Source organism: Paramisgurnus dabryanus, chromosome 22 (genome assembly GCF_030506205.2).
Source record: "Paramisgurnus dabryanus chromosome 22, PD_genome_1.1, whole genome shotgun sequence".
Lineage (NCBI taxonomy): Eukaryota > Metazoa > Chordata > Actinopteri > Cypriniformes > Cobitidae > Paramisgurnus > Paramisgurnus dabryanus.
In genome coordinates this window covers 14511838-14533964 of record NC_133358.1, presented here as the reverse complement: position 1 = coordinate 14533964, position 22127 = coordinate 14511838, and the positions used below count along the sequence as shown (strand labels likewise).

Sequence of the window (22127 nt, the reverse complement as noted above, 5' to 3'; positions counted from 1 at the left end):
AATTCATGTTAGCATCATGCTAGCTTCATGCTAATTCATGTTAGCATCATGCTAGCTTCATGCTAATTCATGTTAGCTTCATACTAATTCATGTTAGCATCATGCTAGCTTCATGCTAATTCATGTTAGCATCATGCTAGCTTCATGCTAATTCATGTTAACATCATGCTAACTTAGTGCTAAACATGCTAACATGGTAACTTTTGGTATCATGTTTACGGAAAGTTATAATACTAAACTAAACTTGTTTTAAATTTCTCTCAATCTGTTTTAAACGTTCAGGCTAGGCTTTGTCAAGCCAACATAAAGTTTGTCTTCAAACTTTTCTATCTAGTTATTTATACTCTAAGTATTTTATAACTACAGGGTACCTATTGTAATATTACGTGGTATGTATGACTTAGTCAAGTCTATGGGGAAATTATTTTTTATTTATTTTATTTTATTGTGAATTTTTCATATTGACTACTGAATGTTGATATAGTCGATGTCTATGAGCCACATCGACAAATAAATATAACGGCACATCACTTTTATTTTAGTAGCCTATATTACTTGCTTTTAATAAAAAAAGTCCAACTGATTTAATGTGGTTATCTTTTTTTTAAGGTAAGTACAATAAAAATAGCAACTTATTCCATATTTACCAGGAAACTTTTACATTTGCGGACATATTTGAAGTGGTGCTTTGCAATTTATTTACTTTTATTTCAAATGACACAATAATGACCACAAAGCAGCACGCTATTTGTTTATTTTTAATAGGTGTTATCATTGGTAGACAAAAACTTTGCAACATGTGTAAACACAAGTATTTTAGCGAAATATAATTTATGCAATGGCAAACCAGAATGAAACAACAGCAGATATCAGCTCCCGCTAAAGAAAAAGACGACTACATGCGTAGGCTACTGCGCAGGTGTAGAACGCGCGGCCGTCTGCAGGAGGTTTGCTGGAACGCGATCCTGAGGTGAAATTTCTTTAAGAGGTTTTAAAAACTTTCTACCCTGTGGATTACGGCTGCGAGTGATGTGAGCAGGATCCGCATGCTGGATAAGGTGACTGGTTTTGTTAATACATGACTCACGCATTTCAAACAATGTTTTTCGAGACAGTTTAACAGTAGCAGCTAGCTAGCACATAAATTAGCCTAACGTTTATATCTGGCTCAGAAAACTCAGTTTTTTGTCAAGTCACAGTGAAGAAACATTTACTGAAGGCTTTCATTTATGTTTTTTAATGCAGAACAGCATTTGTGAGACGACATCAACTCATCATCCGAGTGGACAAGAACACCAACAGAGGAAGCCAAGCCGCAAAAACAATGAAAAATTGTCATGACTTTTTATTTGAAATAAAAGTTATGTGATAATAAACATTAAGTGTTGGCTTAATTATAGTGTTTTAAAGATGTTTTGAAATAAGTTGTTTTAAAATAAAAATAACAATATTCTGTATGTTTATGGTATTTACCCTATAACATTTATAACAAGAGGTGAACAAAGCACCACTTTAGTTTACAGCCCGCAAATATGCAGTTACCCGGTAAAAACACAGAAAAAGTGGGAAATAAGACCCACTTTAATTTACAGCCCGCAAATATAAGAGTTACCTGGTAACTCCTGTATACATATACAGATCAAAGAGGTACAAGTTGCTATTATTTTTATTGTGTGTTATATTTTATTTGCCGACGTGGCTTGTAGACATCAACTGTATAGGCTATACAATACACTTCATCAGGTAAGTAGCATATATGAAAAAAAAAACATATTACCCATAGACGTAAGTCATACATACCACGTAATATTACAATAGGTACCCTGTAGTAATGAAATACTTAGAGAATAATTTCCCATATATTCTTACCCCCTTCTTACCCCAAACTTAAAATATTGTTCCCTTATACCTACAAGTACGTACTGTAGAGGTACTCTGTTTTTACAAATAGGTACGCTGTAAATTCGGTTTAATTACGCGGTACTTTGCGGGTCGTAAAATAAAGTGTTACCCAGCGCTCATACTGCGAGATTTCACGATATTGTGGCATTGGTTGTATCCCTTCTAGCCACAACACAGACTCTGAGGCAGTCCAATCATTATCATGGATAAAGTTTTGATTTTCGTTTAGGATTTGTTTAGACTGTTGTGGTGGATTTTAATAATGGAATTTAAACATTAACGGCGGCGCTTTGAATACACACGGAATCCTATAGTTTCCTCATTTACTCTGATTTACTTTGTACTTCGGGATCAACAAACAAACAAAAACAAAATTGATGTGGGGGTTTTCTGTTGCGGGGAAGAAAAGTATAGAGCGAATTTTGTGTAAAAATTATACAAACAAATCCAGCAATTTGCAAACAAACTCAATCTGCTTTGCAAAGGGAAAACTCGACTCACAGACAAACAGAAAACGCTTGTTCCTTGACAAAAGGCAATTTGAGAGTAAATGCAGAGGTGTTACAAATATGTACTGTGTTTTGCAGCAGAGATTCACAAATGTGACCATGCAATTCGAAACAGCAGATGGCGCTGTTTCAACTTTTTCAGGCATTTTCAACTACACTGCGTTCCTAATAATTATGCACGTGCCATTTTTGTTTATTTTCCAATACAATCAGTAAGTTTACTATTTTTACCTAAACAGTAATATGACAGTGTGTATGTTATTCTATTTAAATGAAATAAAAAATGTCCAAAGATACTTTAATACTTAGAAAAATATGCAAAAAAAGGCTGTTCCAAATTATTATGCAGAATGCACTTTAACCAAATTTATAATGATATAATGGATTAAAATGATCCAAAAACAGATATCTGTCAAATGTGCTGCATGGACAGATGATTTTAAAAAAACACAATGTAAAATAAATAATGTATTTTCACAAGTTACATAATAATATATGAGCATATCTTTGACATGACTTTAACTCTCTTATTCATTAAACTTGTAAGTGTACAAGTATAGGTTTTGTCTTTATTTCATTGGAAGACGCTATTGCATCACTAAGTTGATGTTTTGTGCTGTCCACCTCACAGATCTTTCATATAATGATGCTCCACAGGCTCTTAATAGGACTTAATGTCAGAGGATGATAGTGGTCATGTCACAAGCCAGGGGCTGGCTGCTAGTGGTTAAGCCACGCCCCTTCTCAACTTCCACCTCAAGGAGGTCCCCAAAACCAACCCAATGACCAGACAACAACGAGGACAGGTAAGTATAAAAAATATCCTTTATTTATTTAAATAGTTAAAATGTACGGGGACTTGGGGAAAGGGGAATTAAAACTAAAATCAGGCTCTGCCCTCCAGGGGGCCACGGCCGAATGAATGACAGAGGGTAGGGGGGGGGTTTGCGTCGGAGAACTGGCTCCCGCCTCTGGTTCCCTCTGCCCGTGGCGCGCTCCTCTTCCTTCCTGGAGGCAAAATAAATCACAATCAGTGTTGGTATGGACTTTTCTTGTCCGTGTACCTGTATACAGCGCACGGCGGTTCGCCGCCTATTTCCCACAGCTCCTTGCTCGTTGACTCACTCTCCTTCCCTGTTTTCTCTCTCTCCACAGACTACAGCGGGGACACGGAGGCACGGTGGATCGGTCTCCACGGGCTCGCTCACCTCTTCACCGACTGCAGCCTCTTAGTACGTATGGTTCTCCTTCCCAGCTCGTTCCTTTAACACTCACACTTGTTCTCTCTATTCCTTCGCAGGTGACAGCTGGGACACAAAAGGCACAGTGAATCGACTTTCAAGGGTTCTCTCACCTCGTCGCTGACTACAGCTTCTGGATAGGTATGACTCTCCACAGCTCGGTATCTTAGCGTTCACACTAGCTCTCTTTCTCTCCACAGACGACTGCTGGGACACAGGGACACAGTGAATCGTTTTCAAGGTTTTCTCTCACCTCTGCGCTGGTTACAGCTTCTGGGTAGGTATGGCTCTCTTCACAGCTCAGTATCTCGGCGTTCACGCTAGCTCTCTTTCTCTCCACAGACGACTGCTGGGACACAGGGACACAGTGAATCGTTCTCAAGGTTTTCTCTCACCTCTGCGCTGGTTACAGCTTCGGGGTAGGTATGGCTCTCTTCACAGCTCAGTATCTCGGCGTTCACGCTAGCTCTCCCGACACACTCCTCTTCCCTGTTAATCAGCAGACATAACAGGTTGTATGGTATTTTACAGGGTGGCGGACTTACGCTGGCTGGCTACGCAATACGTCGACCGGACGGTGGTTTCAATGGGACGCCGGGGACCAAGACCCTCTCGGCGGGCTCGTTGGCTTACAGAGGGGCGAGAACGTCACGCCGGCACACCGGGTCGAGCGCTGCCCTTTCCTCGAGACCCGTTGGTCAATCGAAAACTGGACCGGGGCGCCCTTTCGTCGAGACCTCGGGGCAGCGGATCTCTTTCGCCTCTAACTCTGTGACGATGGAAAAGACACAGGTAAGGTAACAATATTATATGTGATTAGGGCTGTGCAAAAAATCGACTGCGATTATCATGCGCGTGTCATCAGTAAAGCCGGTTCCGTGATTAGTATTAAATCGCCATCAGCTGCTTTCAGATGGAGCGGCATTTATTAAACAGACCCGTAGTTCACCGAGAAGCTAGGCAAAATCGGGTTCATAATCGAGGAAAATCGATTCCGATTTTCTATGCGATTTTGCCTAGCTTCTCGGTGAACTACGGGTCTGTGTAATAAATGCTGCTCCATCTGAAAGCAGCTGATGGCGATTTAATACGAATCACGGAACCGGCTTTACTGATGACACGCGCATGAAAATCGCAGTCGATTTTTTGCACAGCCCTATATGTGATATTCACACACACCGCCAACCGCACAGTTCTTCACCGCCACTCCAAAACACAAGTCCGCCAAGCGTTGGCTGCGAGAAGTACTTCGAGATGCCACTCCGTGATTTTTAAGACTGAAACACACTACAGCATTAATCACATACAGGTTTTATCTAGGGCCGCTTTCCTCTTCGTCGTCCCGGGACGAGTGACTGGAGGCGGGGTTACGTCTGACAAGACACAGCAATACCACTGCAATACACAGCACCACTTCAAGTGAAAATTTCTATATCCAAAGACTCACCCACCACGCTCAGTGCACACGATAGACACCCGTCTTCCTTCACTTCGCTCTGGGCGAGGATATGGAGATGGTAACACGGCCTAGTGTTTGTTTTTCGTCACTGTAGCTGCTTCAACACAAGGACCCTTCGGCTCACCCACCACGCTGGTTCAGGGGTAGGGCCACTCACTCTCTCTTGAAAACACTCAAACGATCTACAGGTCAATGTACATGCAAAACACCTCCTTCACGGGATTTTGTTACTCACAATTACGGTCTTCCTTCGTCCTAGGTTGACTTCACACTGCAATAACTCCAGATGCATAGACAGGGCGTTTTCCAGCCACCAACACCACTTTTCCACAGGTGTATACTCACAATGGTAAGTTTCCTCTTCCTTCGTTTCTCTCATCCAGCATCAGTATCCGTCTAAGATTTAACCTATAAGGCCTTCGATATCTTTATCAAGGTAGATCTACGATCCAAACAAGAGAGAGAGCAAGTACAGCAATCCAAATAGCGTATCCGGCGAGCCCAACTCAGCGCTACGATACACACCAACAAACAGGGATAACATCAGCCCGGTGCAGTGTCCCTTTAACTCTCTCACAGCTCCGTCCTCTTTCGCCTCTCTCGGCTGCCGTACTCTCTCCTCTCGCTCTAAGCGCTCTGTGGATCAACGGCGCCCTCCGGCTCCTCCGAGGACGGAGCGTGTGGTTTGGGTCTGCCCTAGGCAGTAATGGAGCTCGTACCCGAAACAACAACTCTCGTTTGGGCTTTCCTTGGACCTTTTATGGGTCTTGCCTCTCTTCTCTCCTCCAATCGCGAGTTACCAGCTTAACTTGTACCACCTGTTGCTCATCTGCCCGTGATCTGTGTTGCCAGGGAGACCAGGAAGTGAAGGGTGCGTTAAAAAAAAATCTGCCCGGGCGGAACCTCTCCTCTCCATTTTTAGTTCCGCCCTAAGTCACCTTGTGACAGTCACACCTTGATTTCTTTCTTAGTTTATTCCCATATGAATGAGAATAGTCAGTGATGCATTTTGCAGCATGGGATGGTGTATTATCCTGCATGAAAGTACATTTATTTCAGAAGACATGATTATTTTATATCCCATTTTTTAGGAACTCTACATATCTCATAGATGTCCTTTAGACCATAGACATTATATACGTAGACACCTCATGATGTGCTGGAACCAGAGGTGTAAAGAGTAGCTGAAAGCCATACTTGAGTAAAAGTACAAATTCCTTACTGTAAAAATTACTCCACTACAAGTTACAAGTCACCAATTTAAATACGACTTGAGTAAAAGTATTAAAGTAACCCAATTTAAAAGTACTCAAGTATTTTTACTCGTACTGAATGTTGGCTCAAAGATGCGCTAGTCCTCAACACAAAGAGACATTGTAGGTCTGGGCAGTGAAAACTAAGAAAGTTTATTTATGAGGTTTTATTTCCTAATATAGAAAAGAAATCAAACACCTCAAAATTTTGACCTGGCAGAACAAACACAGATTAAACATAGTCACAGTCTTTTGACTAAAATTTTATTAAGTTTTAGTCATATTTTTGTCATCTGAATTGATTTAGTTTTAGTCTTATTTTATTCAACTAAATACCATGAGATTTTAGTCTAGAAATCTACATTAAATTAAATTTAAACCCATTTAATTTTAGTCTAGTGTCATTAGCCTCTTTCACACAGTAGTTCTGGTAAAATACCATAAATTTACCAGAATGAATTTACCAGTAAATACAAAAATGTGCTGTTCACACATGCAGTGACGTTCCGTCTTTTTACCAGTAAGACATCATTCACACATCAGTATCAAAATACCGGTAAACTCGGAGAGAAAGCGGAAGTTACCTGTGGCGCGCGGCCGCCGAGCTCCGTCCGTGTTGTATTTGTAAACAATGGCGAGTTATGACTTAATATCCACGGTCCGTATTTTGTTGTTTTCACATCTGTGGTAAACGGTCGCGAAGTTGCTCGTGACAAAACAAATTGCGTTAGGCGGCGTCAAACTGAACCTGCGTTTGGACATTAGGCTTCACAGATGGTGTGCTAAGGACGTCAGCAATATAGCAAATGGATGGTAAGATGTTTTAAACAACTTTGGTGAAGAAATGTGGATGTTAACTTCAGGTGTGCTTGAATTTTAAGCAGCATGTCTGTGGAAACAAACGTAAACAGTGCGGGGGTAAACGCGTCATCTGTATAAAAAAACTTTCTGATTGGCCCGAGCTGTCAGCGCGGTCTGACGTCATCCATTCTAAATGCCGGTAATCCTATATTTTTCGTTCACACATAGCGCTTACCGGTAAATTACTGGTAATCTTACAACCTGTCTTACTGGTAAATTGGGAGCACTGATTTACCGGAAAGGTTCTGTTCACACATGACATGTTAACTGCAATTTACCAGTAAATTACCAGTAAAGACTGTATGTGTGAAAGGGACTATTGTGTACTTGAATGTGCCATGCTGAAAAGTATATAGCCTAACTTTGTGATATAAATATATGGTAACACTTTACAATAAGGTTCATTAGTTAACATTAGTTAGCTACATTAGTTAACATGAACTAATAATGAACTGCACTTATACAGCATTTATTCATCTTTGTTAATGTTAATTTCAACAATTACTAATACTTTATTAAAATCTTGTTTACATTAGTTAATGCACTCTGAACTAACATGAACAAACAATTAAAGCTTACATTTTTATTAACTAACATTAACAAAGATGAAGAAATAATGTAACAAATGTATTGCTCATGGTTTGTTCAAGTTGGTTAATACATTAACTACTGTTAACTAATGAACCTTATTGTAAAGTGTTACCAAATATTCTTATATAGGCCTATCCTAAAAAAGATATAATTTTAATATTTAAAAAATTCCAGTAAACTAAAATTACACTAACAGAAATATGATAATGCATATTAAAAACGTGAAGTTGTTCATTTAAAAGATTAATTGTAAACACATGTAGTACGTAACACCACTATCTCACAAGTGCACTACATTTCTTCCGTCATGCATCCCTCTTTACATTAAATACATTACAGCATACTTGATTAAATGTGAGGACAGTGAAATTAACTTATTATCAATCTTATAATGTACTTAAGTTACTCGGGCAATCAATCAGTACAGGACCTCGCTGGTTTATATAGTAAGTTATATCAAGTTATGTACCAGCTCATGTTAGCTGATAAAGTAGCATCAGAGTATATAAACATTTGTGCTTGCCTTTGAGTTGCGGGATGACCCTCCTGCAATCGCGCATCACTTTTGTTTTGATTGTAGCATCACAAGTTTAACAAAGGGTCCCTTGACTGAAGCAAATGTGATATGCATCCATATGTTTGCTCTTTATCTCTTCTCTCAGACCAGACGCGAACTTTTCTCTACAGTTTATGACATACGCAGCATGCAGATGTCCCGCTACGGTGGCTCAACGCAAGCCATTCAGCGTTTGACATCAAAGTACCGCGAGACCAGACTTCTCCATATGCATTTGATTCGCTCTCGCAGTACTTTGATTTCTACGATTGCTCTGCGCAGCGCCAAATGAAGTTGTGTGTGTGTGCGTGTAACCTCGCGACCACAGATTCTATCCATCATCACCCTCTGACACTTTCGTCTCGTTTTTATTTGACGAATAAACAATGTAGCGAGTAACGTTAAGTGCCATTTCAAATGTAGTGGAGTAAAGAGTGCAAATACCCAATCAAAAATGTAATTCAGTAGAGAGTAAAAGTTGCTTATATTTTTTATACTCAGTACAAGTACAAAGTAGCCCAAAAAATACTTAAGTACAGTAACGAAGTACATTTACTCGAGTACTTTACACCTCTGGCTGGAACACATCCAGCATCGGCACCATATTGGATGGGTCTCCTCACTCTACTCTAGCACCAGAGTCAATAGGAGTCAACGGAGTATGTGTATCATTCAGAGACTCTCTCTAATTGTCTCTTGCTGTTTTATTTTTTAGGTTGGTTGGGGGCCCCAAGCAGCCACCTAGCTATGCCTCTATGTTAAGACCACCTCTGACTATACTGGGGTCTTTTTAGGACCCACACAGACCACAGGGTGAGCTCTCCCTGCTGGTCTCACAAACACCAAAAGAACAATGATGTAATTTACTTTTGTTTTATTGTGGTAGGAAAATCATATTTAAACATTACTCTGTGCTTTGACCTTTTAAATACTTTTCTGACATTTATTTTATAACCCTTTTTTAATCCTGATAATATGTGGTAGGAAATATAGGGATGATGGACAAATAATAATAATAGAAAACTTTTATTAATTAGTTGTTTTTTATCTGTTTTATCTGATCTTGTTTGATGCTTAACATGAGAAAAGCAAAATAAGTAAGAAATAATTAATACATTATGGGGCGGTTTCCCGGACAAGGATTAGACTAGTCCTTGACTAAAATAAATGTAAGAGCTGTCCAAAATGAAAACAACTTGAACTGACATATCTTAAACTACCTGATCTCACTAATTTCCGTGAAATAGTCACGCATTATTTTGCTCAGTTTTGCGTGACATTGTCACGTATTTCCACCATATTACGTGCCCCTGACACGACTTTCTTTTCCGTGACAGTTTCACGTATTGGTTACTCAACTGTTTTTCCTATTTTTAAACAATTGTCGCTTCGGTTTAGATTTGCTGTTTGCGTTAGGATGTCACTTAATGTATTGGTTTATACAATTTTTTCTTATGCTTTTTAAACCATCGTCGCCTGACGTTAGGGTTAGAGTTGGGTTGGGTAAGGATGTCATTTTATATAACAGAAAGTTGTTCTAACCGTAAACCGAAGCGACAATTGTAAAAAAATAGGAAAAACAGTTGAGTAACCAATACGTGAAACTGTCACGGAAAAGAAAGTCGTGGCAGGGGCACGTAATATGGTGGAAATACGTGACAATGTCACTCAAAACTGAGCAAAATAATGCGTGACTATTTCACATATTTTGTGAGATCAGGTTGATCTTAAAATACATCAGTGCACTTTGTTTTGCCTCAAAATGCACACTAGTAATGTTTTTAGTAAGGCATGTTTGTTAAAACTGGTTATATTTCCTAATTAAACTAAGGTCTAGTCCTGGCTTAAGCTAATCCCTGTCCAGGAAACCACCCCTAAATGTCAAGAAGATTCATACCAGATGAGAGGGCACAAGAGATTTTCAAGCATGTTGAAAGTTAAAATAAATACAAAGATTTTTCTCTTCTATGTGAAAAATATACAGTTTCAAAACATACCTTACAGAATGATGACAGATATACAACATGGCACACAATCAGTCTAAAAGCAGATAAACAATCGAACAAAAAAGAAAAAGTAAATCAGAATCAAATACATACCTAAAATATTCATGGAAAAAATCAGTAAAAAAATTAAATCAGAACAAACACAAACTATGTTGCTGCATCCAACAACAACAACAAAAAAACTTGTAAATATTAACTGTTTCACATTCACTGCTGCTTCACTACACCACAACTAGATCCATCTAAATGTATCTTCTATCTTGTCAGATCGCAGAGCTTCATGGTTGAGTTTGGATCGATCAAAAATCCAGGATAAAGTGGTTTAGTGAATGTGGTGTTGACTCTGTGTATGAGGTTTATTGTATCAGAGATGCTGTAGAAGGACAGAGATCCTGTACTGTGATCCACATACACTCCTATTCTACAGGAGCTCAACACTACTGGGAGTGAAGTGTGTTTGTTATTGTGACTGAATGTGCAGCTGGAGTCACTGCAGTACAATCTCCAGGACTGATCATTATATCCAAACCTACACTGAACACCCGATCCCTTCCTGCTGATGCTCTTATATGACACTGATATACCAACACTACCACTCCTCTCAACCTCCCAGTAACAGCGTCCACACAAACTCTCTCTACACAACACCTGACCCCAGTAATCAAATCTGTCTGGATGATCAGGATACTGCTGGACTGTGTCGGTGTAAGTAGCCACAGTGTTTTTCTCAGACAGCTGGAGATTTTTATGCACTGTGTTTGGATCCAGAGACAGCAGAATGGAATCTGATACAAAATAAAATAAGCATTAAGCAATAAAATAATAACATTGATGGGACAACAACCTGCTCTTTATTTATTTTTATTTATTTAGCTGACGCTTTTATCCAAAGCGACTTACAATTGCTATATATGTCAGAGGTCGCACACCTCTGGAGCAACTAGGGGTTAAGTGTCTTGCTATGGACACAATGGTGTCAGCCTTTCTGTGGTGTATGTGTAGTGAGTTTGTACTGAAGATCATGACAACAATACACAACTACCAGCCAGGAAGAGATATAACATCTGCCTTACACCTCTGGGATATCAATGTGCACAAACGACTCGCCATTATCTGTAATATGCAATCAGTTAAAATGTGTAAACTTTATAGTCCTATATGATGTTATCATGTTTGGACACAGACTGAATATGGGTTTAGTACATTTTTTAGAAATGTTTAAACGCTGTGGTTGACTGGAAACTAAACACAGGTTAAGGAGAACATGTTATTGATCATCTCCCCTTCTAAGACAGACACCAATTTGTCTCTGGGTTTTGTTTACTATGTTTTTTCCTTACCATGATAACCCATTGATGTACAACAACAAGAAAAAGAGAAACACAGCAATTCATGAGAAGATGTTTGTAACTCAGCTCTACTGTATGTCACTGTGTTATCTTATCATTATAAAGTTACTACACATTTATCCAGCAGACTGTAGTGTATAGGCATTTCATTTGGCCGGTTGTGTTTGATGGTTTTATTAACTTACATTGTAGGAAATCCTCTCTAGTTCTGGGTTGTTTGGAAATAATTTCAGGGGATTTTACTATAGAAATAAACAGACACAGTTAGAGTCATTTCTATGTGAAAACACAACATACATCAGGACTCACTGCTCACATGCATGTCTGTTACTTTACCTCTGTCAGATATACGTTTAATCTCATCTTTACACAAATCCTCCAGTTTATCTCTGAGTTTAGAAACAGATTTTCCCAAATCATCAAAAGAGAGAAGAGAACTGAAAGTAATGCTGGAAACATCTGAAGATCCAGAAGTCAGAGAGAAAGACTTGAAACTCTACAGGACAAAAACAAATAACAAATTTACTAGCTTGTTTTTTGCTCATTTCAAATTTGACAATATGTCATTCTTATTATCTTGTTTTTGTCATTGTCTCTTAAGACAGATTCTTTGCTTTTTACAATTACAATGTGATGCACACAATCTTCAACAAACAAAATACTCTGAACATAAATTGAAATGAAAAAAAGCTTTTGTTCTTATAGTGTCTTAAATTATGACCATCAGGTTAAAATATCTCTAACTATAAGCTTATTAAAGATCAAGTATTGTAAAATGATCAATGTCCTGTTTTTCAGATCTGTTACCTGCAGGAAATGAATGTCATCGTCTGTTTGTAAAAACTGCTCCAGTTCAGCGTCTCTCCTCTTCAGATCATCAATCTCCTCCTCCAGACGCTTCATGACTCCTTCAGCTCGACTTACTGCAGTCTTTTCCTGATCTCTGATCAGTTGTGTCACCTCAGATCGTCTTCTCTCAATGGATCGGATCAGTTGAGTAAAGATCCTCTCACTGTCCTCCACTGCTGTCTGTGCAGAGCGCTGTTAGGACAAACATTACAATCAGATCTTACTGCTGTCTCACACAGCCTGAGACTCACAGTGAACTTCAGTCAGACTAAAACTCATCAAACACTTCATTTATCACTGAGTCTGAAACTTCTCATCCAGCAGATGTTTTTAAAACTCACCTTATGAGAGTCCACAGTCTGTCTCAGCTCCTGAAGCTTCTTCTCTCTCTCCTGAATTCCCTGCTTTAAATTTCTTTGTGTTTCTCCCAATCGCGTCTGTGGAAAAGATCAAATAACTATAAACAGAAATATAACATAAACACGTCTCTTACAAATCATGACAATATGAATCCAATATCAAACAATAAATGTCATTAAATTGTAATTTATATGAGTTCACACCTGTTTCTCTGTCCTCTCTGTCACAGCTGTCATGGTGTCGTGATTTTTGTGAAAGTCCATCGTACACAAGTAACAAATGCATTGTTGGTCAGTACGGCAGTAGATTTCTAGTTGTTTATTGTGTTTTTTGCAGATCATTTCTTGTAGTCGTTCAGTGGCATCAATCACTTTGTGGTTTTTATCTTTAAAGAAATTCTCATGCTGGTTGAGGTGATTTTGACAGTAAGAGTTCAGACACACTAGACAGGACTTGACTGCTTTTAGTTTTCTCTCAGTACAGATGTCACACTCCACATCTCCAGGTCCAGCGTAACAATGAGCAGAGTCAGGAGCAGATTGAAGTTTTGTCTTCTTCAGTTTCTCAAGCATTTCAGCAATCACCACATTCTTACCTAAAACAGGTCTTGGTGTGAAGGTTTGTCTGCACTGAGGGCAGCTGTAGATTCGCTTCTGATCATCCTGATCCCAGCAGTTTGTAATACAGTCCATACAGAAACTGTGTCCACAGTTAATGGTCACTGGATTCTTCAGTAGATCCAGACAGATTGGACAAGTAAACTGATCCTGAGCCACTGAAATACTGGCTTCTGCCATTTCTTTGCATGAGCATTGACGGAGAGAAACACAAAAGGTCTAAACAGCGCTTAAGTTTCACTTTCACTTAGTTGAAGAGTTGCTTCCTGGTTTTGATTTTAAGAGACGTGTGCAAAACTATGGTTTCCTCTACAGATGACAAAACACATTTGTTGCTAGCGCACATCTAGAAATTATGTCATCATATATTTTTCACTCTGGTCTTAACAAAAGCTTAATTGTGCCTTTCTGTATTAAACAAAAGTGGTTGAGTCTGTTGGGCTCCTCCATCATCAACATTGATCAAATGCTATTTCATATTAAAGCAACACCAAAGAGTTTTTTTACCTTAAAATACAGTTTCCAAAAAAGTTTCAGTTGTTCATCCACTCGAAACAGGGTGAATGGCACTTTCACATTCGCTTTGCAGCCCTCTATAGGCCAAATCCGCATTAAAGAAGTTTCCAACCATCATGTCGCGGTCCTGTAGTTCGAGTGAAAACTACAAAAACTTGCTTTACGGCAGACCTACAATCCAATCAGAGCCAGCTTTGCTGCAGTAGGCTAAATTATTTACGACAGTAGTAATGGACAATTCCGCTTCCAACTTTGTAGGGGGAGCAAAGAGCAAAAACTCTTTAGTGTTGCTTTAAGAAGACTTTAGAATGAGGCTGTGCACCACTAGCAAATCTCAGCCAATAGACAGCCTCATAGGAATAGGACCGCCCATTATGATAATCAGGCCCATCAAGATAATGTGTGTGTTCATATGGCTACATACAATTTCCAGCATTTGCCAGGGCTCTTAGTCCAATTGTGGGCATATTTGGAGAAATAATGATTAATTATCAGATGTTTGTAAAATATTTCGTCATACAGAATAACGTTTCTATAAATTTTCCTAAATTATGCGATCTGTAGAGCTCAAACAGCTAGCAGGATGACTCCCCTTGTGATATCATAAGATTAGCTTGTAAATCGTGACCATAGGGCTTCACAAGCATTTTATCTTACCACTAAGAGTACTCCTAAATCGCACTAAAAGATTTTAGCTAAGAGTTTTCTCTTAAAAGTTATTCACAACGCCTTTCAGACCTACTTTTAGTAAGGAAAAATGATAACTCCTAAACTAAGAGTGAGTCTTCGTTGCTACGGATGACGTCAATTCTCATGCACGAGCTGCCTCGCAATGACCACGGTGATTGGTTGTTAGATGACAGCTGTCATGCGTAACATAACACAGACGCACCAAATCATGGAATTACAACATTGAAATATGTCTGTGTCCTACACAAAATAATAATAGTAATGCCATCAAAATGCATATATTAAAGAAAAGTCGTGAATGAAATTAAATTAAATCAAGGTAGCCTAATACCCAAATGAAAACCGCCAATTGCCTAATAATAAAAAACGACATTACATTAACACTTGCTTGATTAATTGAAATCCTATTAGCCTAAATAGACTACTTAAAGCAAGTAAATGTTGCCCATATTGAAGAATCCTAATGTAATAAATAAATGACGGTGGATTATGAACTCGCCAAACCGGAAAAGAAAAGCCCAACTGGATGCAGGATCAGATACTGCTGCTGTTCCAGTTGGTGCTGGAAAAAAGAAACGTAATAAAAGGGAAATTCGGCACTGATATATCAAGCAAAACTAAGCGTGAGACATGCGAGACAATGATGCGCGGGTCAATGTACAAAACAACCGGCACCCGACCAACGTTTTCAACTAACCCGCCCGCAAGTCGGACCGCAAAAAATCTGCGGGTTACCTCAGGAATCCGCTCATTTCGGATCAACCCGCGCATTACTGATGGGAGAGGATTTGTTGCAGATCAATGCAGCATTCCCGCTTGTGTCGCGGACCCCGGACGACTGCGAGAGGCGGTGGTATGCATTACAATCGCAGTAGAGGGTTGAGATTTCAGCCTTTAAACAGACTAGCATGGCAACAGGTATGCCTATAATATTAAATATTTAATTTCATTATTTTTTCATGTAATTATAAAAAACTACCTACTTGCCATGAATTTAATGAATTATGAAACAAATGTTAAAAACAATATGCTTACATTAAAGTGTGCTTTTAAGTATGTGCAATGCTTTTGAGTTGGTGAAACTGTCCATGTTAAGGAGGATCAGCACCTAAGACATTTTAAGATCCTTTGTGAATAGGTCTTAGTGAGTTAGGAGTCCTCTCGACTTCTTTTAAGCTGTCCCAGACTTAGGTGCTACTTTTAGGGCTAAAATGCTTTGTGAATTACTCTTAGTGAAAAAAATTAGGAGTCCTAAATTTAGGAGTGACACACCCAGTATTTTTAGGAGTTGCTCCTAAATTCGCCAGTTAGGAGCTACTTTTAGCCTTAAAATTCTTTGTGAATACGGCCCCTGGACAACAGCGAAGGCCAGCTGTTTTTCAGCTGAGTGCCAGCTTTCTTCATGCGCCGCCCGCGAGCGTAAAAGCTTTGGTGTGCACGCCCCCTAACTAAACAATTATCTTTATCTGATTCAAGAAGCTAATAAATGCAGGATTCATTTGTTCAATAGTTTTTTTTTATTTAATATTGAAAGTAGAACATGAGAAAAGAGTTCATTTCTTAATTTTTCTTAAAAATCAAGCAATTTTTTTTTTCGGTTTTATTTTTTTATTATTTTTTTTTTCTCTAATTTTTCTTTCATTTTGTCAAAATACGAAAAACGAGAATTCAGCTTGATTTTTCGTTTTGAGGTAGAACCTCAAAACCTTTAAAATGACTTGAAAATAAATGATACACGGATTTGTCTCTCATAAAAACAGTTAGCTATTCTGCACAGGTGAAGTCCTCATGACACAAAGCCAAAGATCTATGATGACATCAACAGCATTTCACAATACACAACATGATTCGTCTTAAAAAAAAAAAAGTTTTTTAATGTGGTAGGGAAATCATATTCTAACAGAAAGTCTCTTTATTCTGTGCTTTTAGTACTTCTCTGACATTCATTTCATAACACTTTTAAACCCTGATAATATATGTCAGGAAATATAGGGATGATGGATAAATAATGATAATAGAAAACTTTTATTAATTAGTTGTTTTTTATCTGTTTTATCTGATATTGTTTGATGCTTAACACGAGGAAAGCAAAATAAGTAAGAAATAAATCAATACACAACTAAATGTCAGAAGATGCATACCAGATGAGAGGGCACAAGAGATTTCAAGCATGTTGAAAATTGAAATAAATACATAGATTTTTCTCTTTTATGTGAATAAAATATACAGTTTTAAAACACACATTACAAAATTATGACAGCTATACGTGGCATACAATCTGTTTAAAAGCAGAAAAAAATCTAACAAAAAGAAAAAGTAAATCAGAATCAAATACATACTTAAAATATCCATGAAGAAATCAGTAAAAAAAAATTAAATCAGAACAAACACAAACTATGTTGCTTCGTCCAACAACAAAAAACCTTTGTAAATATTAACTTTACATTAACTGTTGCTCCACTCTTACACCACAACTATTGTTAGATCCATCTAAAAAATGCTGGATTATTTTTAACACATGGTTGAGTTATATATGGACAAACTCTACCATTGGTTTAAAATCATCTAGAAAATGTCCATATCTGACCCAGCATTTTTAGAGTAGAGCAATAAATGCAGTGATAAGAGTTGTGTTCAAATGTTTCAATGATATTTTTCATGAGACAATAAAAGACTTTTAACATTTCACAGTCACTAAATAATCATGAAGGTCAAAGTTGTGATAAAACACTATTAATACAATCTCTGTATCTATCTTGTCAGATTGCAGAGTTTTATGTTTGAGTTTTCATTGAGCCAAAATCCAGGATAAAGTGGTTGAGTGAATGTGGTGTTGACTCTGTGTATGAGGTTCATTGTATCAGAGATGCTGTAGAAGGACAGAGATCCTTTACTGTGATCCACATACACTCCTATTCTACAGGACCTAGATACTACAGGGAGATCAGTCTCTTTATTATTGTGAATGAAGTAGCAGCTGGAGTCACTGCAGAACAAACTCCAGGACTGATCATTACATGCAAAAGCACACTCATGACCTGATCCCTTCCTGCTGATGCTCTTATATGACACTGATATATACACACCACCACTCCCCTCAACCTCCCAGTAACAGCGTCCACACAAACTCTCTCTACACAACACCTGATAAAAAAAATCAAATCTGTCTGGATGATCAGGATACTGCTGGACTGTGTCGGTGTAAGTAGCCACAGTGTTCTTCTCAGACAGCTGGAGATTTTTATTCACTGTGTTTGGATCCAGAGAGAGCAGAATTGAATCTGATAAAAATAAAATAAGCTTTAAGCAATAAAATAATAACATTGATGGGACAAAATCCTGCTCTTTGTTTAATAATGTTCTGCCAGCCTTTCTGTGGTGTATGTGCAGTGAGTTTATACTGAAGATCATGACAACAATACACAACTACCACTACCAGCCAGGAAGAACAATGAAATAACATCTGCCTTACACCTCTGGGATGTCAATGTGCACAAACGACTAGTTTTTTTCTGTAATATGCAATCAGGTACAATGTGTAAACTTTATATGGTAATGTTTGGACACACATAATGAATATGGGTGTAGTACATTTGTTAGAAATGTTTAAACGCTGTAGTGGTTGACTGGAAACTAAACACAGGTTAAGGAGAACATGTTATTGATCATCTCGACTTCAAGGACAGACACCAATTTGTCTCTGGGTTTGGTCTAATATGTTTTTTCCTTACCATGATAAATACCATGATTTTTTAGAAAAAAAAAAAGTGTTTGTGTGTGTTTGTGTGTGTGTGTGTGTGTGCGTGTGTGTGTTTGATGGCTTTATTAACTTACATTGTTGGAAATCCTCTCTAGTTCTGGGTTCTTTGTAAATAATTTCAGGGGATTTTACTATAGAAATAAACAAACACAGTTAAAGTCATTTCTATGTTAAAACACAACATACGTAAGGACTTGCTGCTCACATACATGTCTGTTACTTTACCTCTGTCAGATATACGTTTAATCTCATCTTTACACAAATCCTCCAGTTTATCTCTGAGTTTAGAAACAGATTTTCTCAGATCATCAAAAGAGAGAAGAGAACTGACAGTAATGCTGGAAACATCTGAAGATCCAGAAGTCACAGAGAAAGACTTGAATCTCTACAGGACAAAAACAAATAACAAATTTACTAGCTTGTTTTTTGCTCATCTCAAATTTAATAATAGCTGTCATTCTTATTATTTTGTTTTTGTCATTGTCTCTAAAGACAGAATCTTTGCATTTTACAATTACGATACACACAATCTCCAAGACACACACACTCTGAACATAAATTGTAATTCGAAATGCTTTTGTTCTTTCAGGGTCTTAAATTATGACTATTAGGTTAAAATATCTCTAACTGTAAGCTTATTAAAGATCAAGTATTTAAAATGATCAATGTCCTGTTTTTCAGATCTGTTACCTGCAGGAAATGAATGTCATCGTCTGTTTGTAAAAACTGCTTCAGTTCAGCGTCTTTCCTCTTCAGATCATCAATCTCCTCCTCCAGACGCTTCATGACTCCTTCAGCTCGACTTACTGCAGTCTTTTCCTGATCTCTGATCAGTTGTGTCACCTCAGACCGTCTTCTCTCAATGGATTGGATCAGTTCAGTAAAGATCCTCTCACTGTCCTCCACTGCTGTCTGTGCAGAGCGCTGTTAGGACAAACATTACAATCAGATCTTACTGCTGTCTCACACAGCCTGAGACTCACAGTGAACTTCAGTCAGACTAAAACTCATCAAACACTTCATTTATCACTGAGTCTGAAACTTCTCATCCAGCAGATGTTTTTAAAACTCACCTTATGAGAGTCCACAGTCTGTCTCAGCTCCTGAAGCTTCTTCTCTCTCTCCTGGATTATGTGCTTTAAATTTCTTTGTGTTTCTCCCAATCGCGTCTGTGGAAAAGATCAAATCACTATGAACTGCAATATTACATAAACACGTCTGTTACAAAATCATGACAATATGAATCCAATATCAAACAATAAATGTCATTGAATTGTAATTTATGTGAGTTCATACCTGTTTCTCTGTCCTCTCTGCAACAGCTGTCACAGTGTCGTGGTTTTTGTGAAAATCCATCGTACACAGATAACAAATGCATTGTTGGTCAGTACGGCAGTAGATTTCTAGTTGTTTGTTGTGTTTTTTGCAGATCATTTCTTGTAGTCGTCCAGTGGCATCGATCACGTTGTGGTTTTTATCTTTAAAGAAATTCTCATGCTGGTTGAGGTGATTTTGACAGTAAGAGTTCAGACACACTAGACAGGACTTGACTGCTTTTAGTTTTCTCTCAGTACAGATGTCACACTCCACATCTCCAGGTCCAGCGTAACAATGAGCAGAGTCAGGAGCAGATTGAAGTTTTGTCTTCTTCAGTTTCTCCAGCATTTCAGCAATCACCACATTCTTACCTAAAACAGGTCTTGGTGTGAAGGTTTGTCTGCACTGAGGGCAGCTGTAGATTCGCTTCTGATCATCTTGATCCCAGCAGTCTGTAATACAGTCCATACAGAAACTGTGTCCACAGTTAATGGTCACTGGATTCTTCAGTAAATCCAGACAGATTGGGCAAGTAAAGTGATCCTGAGCCCATGAAATACTTGCTTCTGCCATTTCTTTACATGAGCATTGACGGAGAGAAACACAAAAGGTCTAAACAGCGCTAAAGTTTCACTTTCACTTAGTTAAAGCTCTACTGTGTACTTTATTGAGTTAATTCTTAACAAAAACCCATGTTTTCTTTCAAAAGTATGTGCTCATTCATGTGTAATTACTTCCCACCCACTAATGAAAGTATTCTCGTAAGTGTAGAATCTGCTATTTAAAATGCATACCGTCGAAGCGCTCTCTGGCTGAATCCATGTTGTGCCTCCATCTTTGAAATACATTCGCCGACGAGGGACATTCCTGAAATTCAAGCTCCGCCTTTCGCGCTTTCACTCTACACTAGAGGTCTTCTCGGGTCTAAAGAAATGTACCCGACCCGAAGTGACCCGAATAAATTTTTACCCGAACCCGACGTGCATAATAATTATTTTTTTTAAGAAAGACCCGACCCGAGACAAACCCGAAAAAAATAGACCCGAGTCCGACCCGACAGGTTGGCAAAATTTTTTTTACCCGACTGGACCCGAATGTTGCACATACACACACGCGCACACCAATGCAGCACTGCAGGTGCACGCACCAGTCAGACAGAAAAAAACTCCGCAACCATTTGTTCGGCTGCTTCATTTAATCTCCGTTTTATAAACTTATTTTTATCTTATTGCCTGCCTGATGCACACCTGTCTTACAACTCGATAGGTCAAAAAAAAAAAAAACTGATAGGGCAATAAACCGCAACTCTAAACAGAAAAACCCCGAATAAACACGCAATGGAGTTTCCTGATTAGTCTCACAGCTAAAATACCTTATTTTGTATGTGTGAAGTTGCTGTCACTGTTGCGTTTCCTTAAAAATAATTTTATGGTCATTAAAGTGCTAAAAAGTCGATCACTCATTACGCCTTACTTATAACTTGTGGGCTGTGTTAAAAATGTTATGTACCTGACTATTAGTATATTTTTAAAATATTCAAATATATTTATTCAAATAATAAAATATTGTTTAATTTTTAGTTCGCTTCTTTCCATGGATATTTACCATTAAATGACAGGAAAATACTTGGCACACTACATTCTTTTGTATTTTTATTTTGTAAATCGGCATTTTCTTATTAACTTGAACAGTACAAATATTCAATTTCAAACATTCGATCAAATATAGACATATACACACATATCCATTTACACAAAAGTGCTTGTTCATATTGAAAGATAAATAAATACATGTAAAACAGTATCAGTTTTCTAAAACTGTATTTTTTTTTAATTCATAGAATTATAGAACATGGCCCTGCATAATATTGTCTTTTGTATAATTGTGTTTCGAAATGTTTTGTCTTATAGAACGAACAGGGTATTTTTTATTAATAATAACACCATTTAAAGCATTTGAATTCTAAAGTAACATTTAAAACACTTAAAACGCATATCCTATCAGTCTTTCAAAACAATCACTTTAAAACATAGAATAACAGATTATGATCCTATACATTTCATTCTAACTATTACGTTTTCAGTTCATCTTTTAAAAAACTTTTAAAACTTTTAAAACCATAACCTTAAATATTATATTGTCTTGTTTAACAATTACTGTAGAACAGAACAGAGAACATCATATTTAACATACTGGATTATAAAAGGCATTTAGGCTGAAATAAGGTCAGATGTTCATGTAGTTCAATGTTACACATAGAGTATACTTATCTGAATCTACTTGTCATTGCT

General features: G+C 37.9%; 2 protein-coding genes and 1 long non-coding RNA gene across 4 annotated transcripts in view; 1 reads left to right on the top strand and 2 right to left on the bottom strand.

The window, feature by feature from the left end:
- LOC135785437 (E3 ubiquitin/ISG15 ligase TRIM25-like) overlaps window positions 1–13885 on the bottom strand; it is a 94294-nt gene extending 80409 nt beyond the window's left edge. The window contains exons 1-6 of one of the 2 annotated variants that reach the window (XM_065294865.2): window positions 13140–13849; window positions 12918–13013; window positions 12535–12768; window positions 12064–12223; window positions 11913–11969; window positions 9743–11163 (exon numbers count right to left, since the gene is read on the bottom strand). In XM_065294865.2, coding sequence (XP_065150937.1) covers window positions 10634–11163; window positions 11913–11969; window positions 12064–12223; window positions 12535–12768; window positions 12918–13013; window positions 13140–13733 — 1671 coding nt within the window. In that variant the 5' untranslated portion in view covers window positions 13734–13849 and the 3' untranslated portion in view covers window positions 9743–10633. Of the gene's footprint in view, window positions 1–9742; window positions 11164–11912; window positions 11970–12063; window positions 12224–12534; window positions 12769–12917; window positions 13014–13139 lie in introns of those variants that run through there. The other variant, XM_065294866.2, reaches the window with a different exon arrangement.
- LOC135785438 (uncharacterized) lies at window positions 3315–5054 on the top strand. Its single transcript, XR_012335657.1, has 3 exons — window positions 3315–3450; window positions 3567–4444; window positions 4973–5054. It is a non-coding gene; the product is annotated as an uncharacterized lncRNA (long non-coding RNA).
- A 2291-nt stretch (window positions 13886–16176) lies between the features above and the next one.
- LOC135785436 (tripartite motif-containing protein 16-like) lies at window positions 16177–20674 on the bottom strand. Its single transcript, XM_065294864.2, has 7 exons — window positions 20631–20674; window positions 19816–20411; window positions 19593–19688; window positions 19210–19443; window positions 18745–18904; window positions 18594–18650; window positions 16177–18040 (listed from the first exon to the last, which is right to left on the bottom strand). Exons 1-7 carry the CDS (start codon window positions 20656–20658, stop codon window positions 17511–17513), a joined length of 1701 nt encoding a protein of 566 aa, XP_065150936.1. The 5' UTR covers window positions 20659–20674; the 3' UTR covers window positions 16177–17510.
- Between the last annotated feature and the right edge of the window lie 1453 nt (window positions 20675–22127).